This window comes from Zingiber officinale, chromosome 5A, assembly GCF_018446385.1.
Source record: "Zingiber officinale cultivar Zhangliang chromosome 5A, Zo_v1.1, whole genome shotgun sequence".
In the NCBI taxonomy this organism is placed as follows: domain Eukaryota; kingdom Viridiplantae; phylum Streptophyta; class Magnoliopsida; order Zingiberales; family Zingiberaceae; genus Zingiber; species Zingiber officinale.
In genome coordinates, this window is record NC_055994.1 from 106353400 (window position 1) to 106365932 (window position 12533).

The following is a 12533-nucleotide window of genomic DNA, read 5'->3' on the forward strand; positions in this document are numbered from 1 at the left end:
AAGACAAAAAGAACAAGTAGAGTAGATCCTTGACACGAGATTATGAGACAAAAAGGACAAAAGGCTATTACCCTATCTCTATTTCTTCCTTTCTATTATTTTTGCCCCTGGTTTTTCTCCTTAAATACTCTCAACCCACAGTCCTTTCATCCAGAACTCTCGTCCTTTATGGTGCTGCAGTAGATTATTTAGGTTGTCTCTTAGATATCTATAATTCGATTCATAGTTATGATTTATTTACATATTTTTTTTTTAAAATAGAGGGCATAATTAAAAGAGGTTGATTTCTCAATTAATCATCATTTATGTTTTCTGATTTATCTTATGACCGAAATTTTTTTTTTATAAAATTAAAATAATCATCTCAGAAATAATTAATAAAATTAACTGAGTTTATTATTATTTTTTTATTCCCCTACTCTCTCAGCCCACACTTAAAAATAATTATGCATTTTATAATAATTTAGGACTTATAGTGCGATTTTTAAAAATCGTTAGTATATTTTAATAACTATAATTTAGTTAAAATTTAATAAATTGTTGAGAATTTATATATTATTTTTTATTTTGACAATCAATTAAATCTTAGTCAAAAGTAAATAAAATATGCTATATGATCTTTATAAATTTTATTTTGTTGCACTTGACATAAAATTGGTTCGATTAGTGGAGTTAAGGACCTAGAAGTGAACAATTAGTTTAAAACTAAAACTAAATCGACCGAATTAAATAAATAAAATCGATTGCATTAATTTTTTTTTTACAAATTGAACTGATTAAATTTTATCATTAAAATTAAATAAATCAAACTGAAATAAAATTGATGAATTCAATCAGTTACCAAATTAATTTAAATATTTTTCTAATTATTAATGATGACGGTTATTATATTACTTGATGGATAACATTTTAATTTAATCGTTTTAACTGATTTTAAAATAAAATAAATAAATAAATAGATATTTAAAAGAAACTAAACTTTTAAATGGACTAAATCCGAATTTTGCATTGATTAATTCAATTTATTAATCTTTTGTTCACCCATCACGTTTGTTGATGAAGTATATAGGTTAAAAATATACTTTAAAAAGTATTTATAAAAAGGACTTCCTTAAAGTGTGCTTCTAAAATGTAAGTTAATATTTTAAACCAATGAAATTGCCTTAAAAATACTTTCGTGGATGCCGTCATTAATATAACACTGTTACTTGCAGAAGAACTTGCTGTGCGCCATAAATGCGTGTCGCTACTCAAAGAAATGGTTCCCCTTCCTCTTTCGCCGTTCCGTGGACGAACCGCGTGAGAAAGAGGCGACCAGCAATCCCTATAAAGGTACGCGGCCTCCGCTCTCGGGTCCTCGTTGGGATTTCGGTCCTTCTCCTTCGATTATCGTTCGTTTCCTTTCGATTCTGGCTGAATTTGTAGGAGAATTAGGTCTTGCTTCATGGCCTCGAAACGGATTTTGAAGGAGCTCAAGGATATCCAGAAGGATGCTTCCACTTCCTACAGCGCAGGTAACTTCGCCTGGGTCGGAAAAATTCTGCCTTCTTTTATGTTTCCCAGCAATTGGTTCCTTCAAGTTTTTGGGACATGGATCTGAACTTTTAGGGAGGGATGGAGCGGTTTCCGTGATTCGGATGAGTAGATCTCATGTTGTCGATATTAACTATGTGTTTGTTGTTTGCTGGTAATTGTAGTTAGAACACTTTCGTAATGATTTTAGGATCTATTTGATGGAAAATCAGAATCATTATCATCATTCTTCACGTTTTCTAGTAGAGGGGATAGAAGTTTTCACAGATTTGCATCTGCTCTGTCTAGAGGAGTTTTTGATTTTTTTTTTTTTTTTTAATGTCGTGTGTCAATATGCGAGTTGAATGTTACACGCCACAGACGAAGTATCGAAGGAACTAATCCACATTTAAAATTGAACACGATGAAGAAATTTAGAAAATTGTTACTGATTCAAGATATAATCAATATCTATAAAATATCATTGGTGATATCTCCTTCGGGTGACTGTCACCATAAACAAGGATCCACCTATGCTTTCTGCAACACACCAGGGCCCTCTTGTGTTTACCATTCCTTGTCCCTACCGCCCATGCCAATCCATGGCTGATGCTTGCTGCTGTCCTCCTAGTCATGGCTGCTGCTCTGCCAGCCTGTCCATGTCACTGTTCTGCTCATGCCTCATGGAGATGCCACAAACGTTGCACCTCCTATTGCAAGTGGTGACCTCCATCTCAGGGTCCAAGCACTCATAGGCTTCTGGTTTGTGGTCCCAGTGGAAGCCCGCCCTCGTTCTTTGATGTGTAAGCCTCACACGAGCTGCTTACACTTAAGGCTTAACAATTGCCCCCATCCATGCCCATGATAGCTTCTCAACTCTTGAACCAGGCATAAACATCCCTCAGTCTCAGATTGAAGGGAACCACAAGGATAAGACAATGAGTTCTCACAAAGGAAATCCTTTGGGCATCTATCCTCAATGCTCTTGAACCTGATGTTGCACCCAAGCCTGTAACAATATCTCTTGGTTAATATTTTCTAGAGCGAGGGAGTTGAGACCAACATTTTCATAAATGATTATCATATAGACAAGATATGATATAATAGGGTTGGTTCATCAATTTAGACAATTTATAATACATAGTTTTCTTTTATAATCTTGGTATGCAAGATCTGTGCTGGCTGATCTTTTATTTTGGTTGATACCCAAATTTCAGAACATGATACTTTGAATTTTCTATTTTCTCTTCTTGATAGTATTTTGATAATTTTCAACCTTTTTGGTCAAAGTTTTCATGTTAAAATTTTCACTGACAGTGTATTCTATCTTAATAAGCAATTATTTATTTGATAATAGAATTAGTGATGTCTATGGAAGAAGCCATAATATTTCATAAGGTTGAAAATTGGGACTCTGAGGTACCCAACTGATATAAGAGTTGGTAAAAAAAAGAGGAAAGAAGGAAAGAACAGAGTTGAAAGAAGTGTGGATAATAAGGGCAAAAGAGGAGGAAGATAAATGGAAACAAGGCCATACCAAAGGAGAGTAATTCAATTTACTAACCCATGAAACATATTGTCTAATAGAATAGTAAAACCTCCTATGTATGATTTGCATCCAAATTACCTACTTACAAACTAATATACCACTTTTAGTCAAACAACCCACTAAGCTTATTCAGCGAGAGAAGTACTTATATAAAAAGTTAAAATATAAACATAATAAAAAAAAATTAATGTGGCAGAGATGAGAATGTTAAGATAAATCGATCAAATTTCTAAAATAAAAAAGTGTTAATGCTCATGAACAATTAGGTGTAGCTCTAATAGGCTCTAATAGATATAAAATGAGAGGAAGAAAATAGCTTCAGAGAATACGAACATGTTTGAAAACAATTAGTAGTATATTCTATAGTTTAAAAAGTTGAATCTAATGATTTAATTAATTTGAATATTAAGCGTGATATCTTTTGACTTGATTTGGAAGTTTGAACATACAAATGAGGTATACATTTTGCAGAAAATTAGGAATGATTTTCTAGGACACCCGTGACATTCAGGTGCCTAGACCCCCTTGCCAATAGCATATGGTTCTATATTTCTAGTACCTATTAGATTAGGAGATTAATTGAAAGAAGGGAGTGGAAGAGCTAAACGTGACTTTCCCCCCTTATTTGGTTATGAGCAAATAAGGAAGGACAAATGCAACTTGATATTGTTGATGATGACATAATTAATTCTATTTCATTTTTTGACTCAATTTGGAACTTTGAACATACAAATGGGATATATTCTGCTAGGAGATTAGGAAATGATGTTTTAAGTCACTCATCACAATTCATGTGCTTGAACTCCCTAGGCCAAAAGCATATGTTTCTACAATTTTAGCGTTTGTTTGAATTGGAGAATAATTGATAGAATGGAGGGAAAGAGTGGAAAAAAACTTTATCCCTTGGTTTTTTTAGTAGAAAAAGGAATGTGTAGTTTCTCTTTATTATAACTTTGGATAGGTAAATAACAAAATCGAGATAAAGTGGATTGAAAGAAGGAGAATTAATTTCTTCCAAACTCACAGTTGGCAATTCCATTCCTTGACAGAAAACCAAAAGGACATGGAGGAACAACAATCAAGCCTTTATCCCTATAAGTGGGGTCGGCTAAGTAGGGTATATACTGCATTCTAAAAATGTTCTTGACAACATTCTAAGCTAAATTTAACTTTTCCTCACTTGTACTTGGATTTAATGAATGGGTCACTTGATTGGGTAGAGAACTTGAGTATTCATTATCACCTATTGAGTTGCAAAAAATTTGGGTTACCCCTATTGATTGATTGGGTTGGTTAATTTGACTCGATCATTTTTTATAGGTTTTTAATTTTCTTATAAATTATTATTGTCATCTAGACATGGGTTTGAAGAATAACTTGTCAACGTATCATGTTTGGATCATCTTGAAGGAGGTATTCTTATAATTGTTACTAAAAATTTCAAATCTACGCTATGGAGCATCTCTTGTTTAGTTGGATTCACCACATGGTAGGTTTGCAAAATTGAGCAAGGGTCGATTCCCGGCAAAGCCAGCGGAAATATCCTCTCATGTAGTGGCTTGCTTCGGTTTTTGATTTACTCCCTCCTAATTGTGTGGGACAGTCGTAGTGGGGCCGTTAGGGTCACAGATTTCACCTTTTTTTTGTAGAATTGTTTAGTTGGATTCCCATTGCTCATTGGACTTTGGGGCAGGGATGGACCAGGTCAATTAAACCTACATAGGATTATGTGAGAGCATTAATTGTTTAAGATGTTATACTTATTAAAAAGATATTCTAAAAACAATGAACATTCTGATCTTCTCTTCTATTAATTCGTTCATTCTAGCAAGAAGTAATTTCTTCTCTACTCCTTGTTTGTTCCTTTAACAACTTTATGCTCACCTACATTCTTTCACTTTGCCTATCCAGACAAAGCTGTAAATCCTGAAAGAACTATTAAATAAAATATAAATCAATTTGGAGCCTGATAATATAAATATCTTAGATCAATAGAGAGACCCTTACTAGAATCTAGGTTCAATAGGTTATGAAGTCAACAAAGCTGATGGATATAGATGAGAGTATGCATCTTGACTGATGAAAATTTTAGATATGCACCCTTTTTGTCTTTTCACAATTTTGGCGTAAGTATACAGTGTGGTATCAAGAGTCCAAATGAGGCTTGAATTTTATTTACAGTGATATTGAAAGATCAAAAATTTTTATTTGAAAGGTGCCAGTATCCTGTTTCCAATGGTTTCCAACATTTATAGCTGCATCAACACTAAGGGAAGAAACTTATTATGTGCAGGTGGCTGTTTGGTTTATGTAGTTATCCAAAATGTGACATTGTTGTTTTCGACACTTTTTTCTGCTGATGCATACAAGTGCTGTTTAGATTTAGAGTGGCAATTTGAGCAAGCAGGTAATAAATGACTTGCATCAATTGTGACTTGTAAGATGAAACTGGACAATAAAGTAATTTCAAAAAGTAAAACATGAATGGATCATTTCATATTTGATAACTTTCCTCAAGCTTTTATATTCCATGTAAGCTTAACAATACTTCAGAAACTAACAATAATTGGTTAAATTCATTATTGGTAACATGTGAATTATACCCATAGATGTATTGTGTAAACTGCAAGCTTAACATATTTTCAGTTACAACTTTGGGCTAAATTGATTATTTTTAACAAAAATATTATGTGACTAAATTTGGATCTGTACGAAAAAATCTGTGTTATTTGTTAGCATGCTGCTGTTTATTCGTTATACTACCTTTGATTACTGGAATTTGATAGGTCCTGTTGCGGAAGAAATGTTTTACTGGAAAGCAACAATAATGGGTCCTCCAGATAGTCCTTATGCTGGGGGTGTTTTCCTTGTGGCCATCCACTTTCCTCCTGACTATCCTTTTAAACCACCTAAGGTACCCTAAGAAAATTGCTAACTGCTTTAATTCATTATTTTACCTCATTTACATGTCTTATTCTTCTATGTCTGTAGGATACAATTTGTAATAAAAACTCCAATTGGAGGTTTGAACTACCCTGCTTTATTTGCCAATATTTCACTAAGTATTATAGTATGACATAGCAAGCATGTTTCATGATGAGGTATACATGAAGGTCACTATGTTAACATATCAAAAGGGATTTATTTGACATGTACATGGCACTGGCAAATTTATACTTTAAAAGGGGTATCTAGCTGACCTTTCTAAGATTGTTTGGGGTGAGTGGCTGATGTTATAGTTTCTAGTTGACAGCTAGCGATTAATGAGTATTCAATAATTGTCTAACAAAGGAAAAAGGACTCCCCTTGAGATACAAGGGTTTGCTTCATTTTGTGCTGGGAGTTTACCAACTTCTTCATTTAGCCCCAAGTAGCAAAGGATTTCCATTTTACCTCATTTAGCACCATTGTGTCAGAGCCAATTATCATCAAAATTACACTATTTAAAGAAGTAAGACCACCACATGGGTGGAGTTTGAGGAGGCCTAGGTTTCTAGTGCTTGTAACATTGCATCCATCATACATGGACTTGGATGCCTCACTCTCATTCTCATGTGAGAATGCGCACAGTATGTCACTCTGCTCAAAGCAAACAAAGATCAACCTGCTGTTCGATCCATTCTCAATGGAACTCATGAACTTAACAGTGACTGAACCATATTAGTTTTCTTGTCCTTCCTCTTTGTAGTCTTCTTTATCTTCTTTTTGATGTTCTTTTACTTTTCCTCTTCCTTCCATTCCATCACTCATCTTGTTGGCACAGTTAACTGTACTGATCTGCACCATGTTAAAAAAGTAAACTTGCATCATGCCTTATTTATTGTTTATGCAGGTTGCGTTCAGGACAAAGGTCTTCCATCCAAACATTAACAGCAACGGTACCATTTGCCTTGACATTTTGAAGGAGCAATGGATTCCTGGACTGACCATTTCCAAGGTTATTTTGACAATTTTCATAGTCACATGTTGCTTTAGATAAAAATAAATATTGTTTAGCCCTTGACCTCAAACTCAAACTTGTCCCATAAAAACATTTTACTTGTACTTTATCAAGCTTTAAGCAGGATTTGAGGTTGAATTGTTAAAATATTTACACTGCAACGATTTGGAAGTTGTGTCGATATCATGTAGGAATTCAGCTGAAGCTGAAGCTTCATTCTTGAACCTAATTTTAAATTAAAAATCTATCAATAAAATCCTACATAATCATATTCGATGAGCCTGTGGCTGTGAAAGCTTCATCAATTATCACAATCACCAAGATTATAAATGAACATGTTAGTTAATCATTCTGTTTACGAGCTTATAAATTAGCACATCTAACAACATTATATTAGCTTGTTCATGAGTCTGTCATTAAGATCCAATGAGCTCGTTCATGAGCTTAATAAAGTCTTATATATCTTTTTAGCTTCATTTGTGTAGCTAAGCTGTTGTGGCAGAGTTTGGACGAGCCTTACTTGAGTTAACCGCAGAGCCACTGGCTAGCTGCATAGCTCATTTTCAGCTCCAGCTATATACGTAATCTTTAGACTGTCTGACTTTATATCAATTGCTTATTGATTGTTCCAGGTGCTGCTATCCATCTGTTCTCTCCTGACAGATCCAAACCTAGATGATCCGTTGATCCCAGAGATTGCCCACATGTACAAGACTGATCGGAACATGTACGAGGCTACTGCAATAAGCTGGACCCAAAAGTATGCTATGGGCTAGTGAATTTGTTAAGACTGACTGGACATGGAAGTCACTCTTATTGACTAGAATGAAATTGTTGTGTATCTAATCGTATGTGTTATTTCCTCAAGGAGGATCTCAAATCTGCTATCTATGAACAGGGGGTTTTATTAAAAGGAACTTGTTGCTCCATACGTTTGATTTGAATTTCTTGTTATAACATGTCTCCTTTGAAATGGTAATGATGCCAAAATTCCCACAAGGAGTACTACTAGAATGTCTGTGCCACATTTTACTATGTCTTGCTGCCCTTCCGAAGATTCGGATGTCCGAAGGAAGCAATTGAGACAGGCTTTTGGAGTTACTTCGGGTGGTAAAGGGTGAGACGGCCTTTTTATACATCATAGTCACATATTTTAATTGCTTAGGTTTGAGTTTGAGATAAATAAATATTGATTGATGGCCTGCCAAACTCACTTTGAATATTTTGTAAGAAAATTATCCTATCCTAATGGTCAATTTTTAGTTAGAGAATATATTTAGATGAAGGAATGGCAGGATAGAAGTACTTTTAAGGAAATTTAAAATTTTATTATAGTTATGTTGAGGATATTTTTATCAACAAATTCATAACTAAATGGCTATGATATATAGAGAGAATAAAAAACTAAATTAAATGAATTAACAAATTTATGGAAGATTTATCGATTAGTTAGAGATTTATAGTTATATTTACTTAGTAATTTATCAATTAATTTTTTTATTCTAATTTATTCAATTTAACTAAATAAAAACTTTTAAAATTAAAATTAAATTGATTAACTAATATAACCAATTTTGTTAGAAATAAAAATCAAAATTCTAAAATAATCAAATCGGATTTTTAAATTCAATCTGTTTAGTCATTTGTTCGATTTAATTGAATTTTTACTTATCCTACTTGACGAGCTCGTTCGTTGGACTACGAGTATTTGATGGGTGGAATGTGGCACTAGACCATCTACTTTAAAATTAATTAGCTTGTAAGATCAAGATATTTGGTATAAAAAAAATATGTAGTTTGGTGGAGTAGCTTCAAACACTATTAAATTTCTCTCTCCATTTCCATATCTAATTATAATAATGACTTAAACCCCCCAAGGCATAGTCCGATGGTAAGTAATAGGTGCTCTCATTGTATAACTGAGTTGATTATCATATGACATGTTTATAAAATTGAGCAAGAGTTGAATCCAGACAAAGATCGAAGAATTACTTTTTCATATGATGACTAACTTCGATTTCTTAATTTACTCTCAGCTACTAATATTAGGGGAAATAACTACGACGGTAGGTGCATCCTTTGGATCTAAGATGTGTCTACTTTGGATGTTACAAGAGATATAGTTATTAGTATTCAAGGTACGAGAGTCTAGTCGGTGCAAGAGTTGGAACGAGAGTCTGTTGGTGCACCCCTGGATCTAAGATGTGTCTACTTTGGATGCTACAGTGGAGGTAGTTATTAGTGTTCAAGGAACGAGAGTTTAATTATTGCAAGTAGGGACAGACCCAAGAAAAAGAGATGGATTGAACTTTAGGTGCGAAAGAAATGGACTAAGTAAAAAACGTTTTTACAACAGACATCAATATGTAATAAATTTAATAGTGATTTTTTTATAATAGATAATTATAATAAAAAAACATCTTTTAGCTGGATTAGAGCTCAGGACCGCGAAGATATGTCCCTCGTTGCAAGAGTTAGAACAACCATGACAGTAACGATGTGTTTAATTCCAGTTATCACATAAAATCATGATGTTATGTGATTATGTAATCGCATACTAACGATTACAAAAAAATATAATATAATATAATATTATTTAGTTTATAATCTAATTTAATATTTATTATATTACCATTCATTCAATTATTTTAATAAAATAATATAATTTACAGGTGAAATAGAAGTTGAATGAATTAATTAACTAAATTTTAAATTAAGAAAAATAAAGTTCAATTATCATTGTACTGTACTGTATGTTGGAATATTGTTACTACAATTATCCTAAGTCAAAATTGAACAGTTTCACTAAACTCGAGTGAATTCGAGTTTGAATTTCAATGTTTGGATAATATGTGAAGAAGAGGTCAAGTAGATTAAGGTTGACTGAATACTTGACAATATGTGAAAGAGAAGTCAAGTAGGTCATAAAAGATCAGATACTTGATTAGAAATTCCTAACTGGTAGTTAGACATGGTAAAGTCCTAACTCAAAGGTTAAGTAAGGGCAAAGTCCTAATTCCAAGGTTAGTCAAAGGTAAAGTTTTAACTGCGGTTAGGTAAAGGAAAGTTCAAGTGAATTAAGGAAGACCACACGTCGGCAAAGAAAAATCCTAACAGTGTTAGGTAAAGGAAAATTCAAGTGGATCAAGAAGGATCACACGTTGACAAAAGAAAGTTCTAATTACGTTTAGGCAAAGGAAAGTCCAAATGGGTCAACGAGCACCACACATTGGTAAAAGAAAGTCCTAATTGTAGTTTGTCAAAGGAAAGTCTTGTAAGACCCGTGCGACCGGCAAGAGAGGATGAATTACCCTGAAAATAAAATCAAACATTTCTCGATCTTTTGAAACTAAGTTAGAGAAACACATTATGTAAAAAATTAATAAACTAATTGATGAAAGAAAAAGACACAGAATTTACTTGGTTTGCAATCAAAGGATTGCTAATCCAAGAATATGAAAAACTCATTAGCATTGTCTTTCAGGCGGAGTAGTTTCTTACAATGTTGACAGTGTTGGTGCAACCTTAGGTCAAGGTTGACCTGGTTGACCTGACTCGAGTTGACCTGACTCGAGTTGTATTTTGATGTTTGACTTAGGAAGATTGATGGTGCAACCTTAGGTCAAGGTTGACCTAGTTGAGTTGTATTTTGATGTTTGACACTCGTGGAAGAGTTGTATTCTTGATATGGGACAAATGTTAGGGAGACTTGGCACGGGAAAAGTCCAAGTATGGAGACTTGGCACTGGAAAAGTCCAAGTATGGAGACTTGGCACGGAGAAGTCCAAGCAGGGAGCTTGGCACGAGGGAAAGTCCTAACTGGGATGTTAGGCAGTTGGAAAGTCCTGGTGAGTGAAGCCAGGCAGTGGGAAAGTCCTAACTGGGATGTTAGGCAGTGTGGAAAGTCCTGGTGAGTGAAGCCAGGCAGTGAGAAAGTCCTAACTGGGATGTTAGGCAGTGTGGAAATCCTGGTGAGTGAAGCTAGGTGAAAGTCCTGGTGAGTGAAGCCAGGCAAGGGAAAATCCAGATGGATCAAGGGTGATCGGACATCTGGTGTTGGGAAGTCCAAGTAGATCAAGGGAGTGATCGGATACTTGGCACGAAGAGGAAAGTCCAAGTGGGTCAAAGGGATTGACCGGACACTTGGTGGGAAGTTTTAGCAGGTCAAGGGAGTGACCGGATGCTAAGCATGATGTACCAATAGGTCAAGACTGACCGGATATTGGTTTGGATTTGGTTTGGGCAAAAGCCAAGACCTGGATCGGTCTGGTGACCGATCCAGTGATACTGTGGTTTCCTGACCGGTCTGGAGACCGATCAGAAAGCGATCAGTATGCCTCTGTGAGCTTACTGATCGGTCTGGGGACCAATCAGAAGGAATCCTGATCGGTCTCCGGGACCGATCAGGGTACGCACAGAGAGTTGGCAACTCTCTGTGAAAGCGCTCTGATCGGTCTGGGGACCGATCAGCATAGAGCCTGATCGGTCCCCATGACCGATCAGATCAGCCCCAGACCGATCAGGGTGATGCCTGATCGGTCTGGCACTAGCCGTTGGCTCACAACGGCTAGTCTTCTCTTCTTCGCAGGTGAATGCAGGTATAAGGGCTGAGTGCTTCTACAGTGGAGACACTCTTACTTCTTCTTCTTTCTTTCTGTTGCGAAGTGCTGTTGTGCTTGAGCTTTGTTGAGCTCCTCCTTGTCGAAGCTTCGCGTGAGCTTCATTCCGCGACTGGATCAGCTGCTGCTGAGTTGCTTGTTGCATCTGTCCTTGAAGTTGCTACTTCATCCGGGACCCCAGTCGACGAGAAGGCAAGCTACTGTGTTTACATTCCTGTTGTATTTTGTTCTTGCTATTCTCTTGTACTCTTAGCTTGCTGTTGCAAGTGATTGTGGCGAGGTTTCTCCACCCACAAGGAGTTTGATTTAGCCGGTTTTCCGGGGACTCATCCACCGACGGATTGATAGGCTTCGTCCACCTTACGGACACGCAGAGGAGTAGGAGTTTCATCTCCAAACCTCGTTACATCCTTGCGTAGAGGGTTGATTTCTTCTCCTGTTTTCTTTCTGCATTTAGTTTTCGCTGCGCTAACCCTAGTTTGTAGAAAGAAATTCGAGCAATTGGGGTCGGCTATTCACACCCCCCCTCTCTAGCTGTACGAAGAGATCCTAACAAGTGGTATCAGAGCAAGGCCGCTCTTCGACGGATTCACACCCGTGGGAGCACAAGCTAGAGATGGATCAATTTGAAGAAGATGTCACCATTCCACCCTTCTACGAATGCGGTGACTTCGCGTATTGGAAGGTAAGGATGAAGTACTTTCTTATGACTAACATAATGAATTGGTTTTGTGTACAAGAAGGTTTTACTCCTCCGGTGGATAAGGAAGGAAAACCTCTTGAGAAGAAGGAGTGGACCAGAGAACAAATTCACAAATCCGAAATCAACGAAGAGGTAACGAGAATAATTGAATTTTCATTGCCTACTAACATCTTGTATAAGATAGGTTACAACAATGCCAAGGAATTATGG

General features: G+C 35.8%; 1 protein-coding gene across 5 annotated transcripts; it reads left to right on the forward strand.

Moving 5' to 3' along the window:
* Positions 1–1203: 1203 nt before the first annotated feature.
* Positions 1204–7930, forward strand: LOC121981337 (ubiquitin-conjugating enzyme E2 10-like). 5 transcript variants are annotated; one of them, XM_042533794.1, is made up of 6 exons: positions 1204–1332; positions 1426–1514; positions 5355–5468; positions 5848–5975; positions 6894–6998; positions 7634–7930. In XM_042533794.1, the coding sequence occupies exons 2-6, from the start codon at positions 1445–1447 to the stop codon at positions 7775–7777; spliced, it is 561 nt and encodes a 186-aa protein (XP_042389728.1). In that variant the 5' UTR covers positions 1204–1332; positions 1426–1444; the 3' UTR covers positions 7778–7930. The 5 variants fall into 5 exon arrangements, with proteins under 5 accessions (XP_042389728.1, XP_042389730.1, XP_042389731.1 ...); XM_042533795.1 differs by having other exon boundaries at positions 1227–1332; positions 1435–1514; XM_042533796.1 differs by lacking the exon at positions 6894–6998.
* The last annotated feature ends 4603 nt before the right edge of the window (positions 7931–12533 follow it).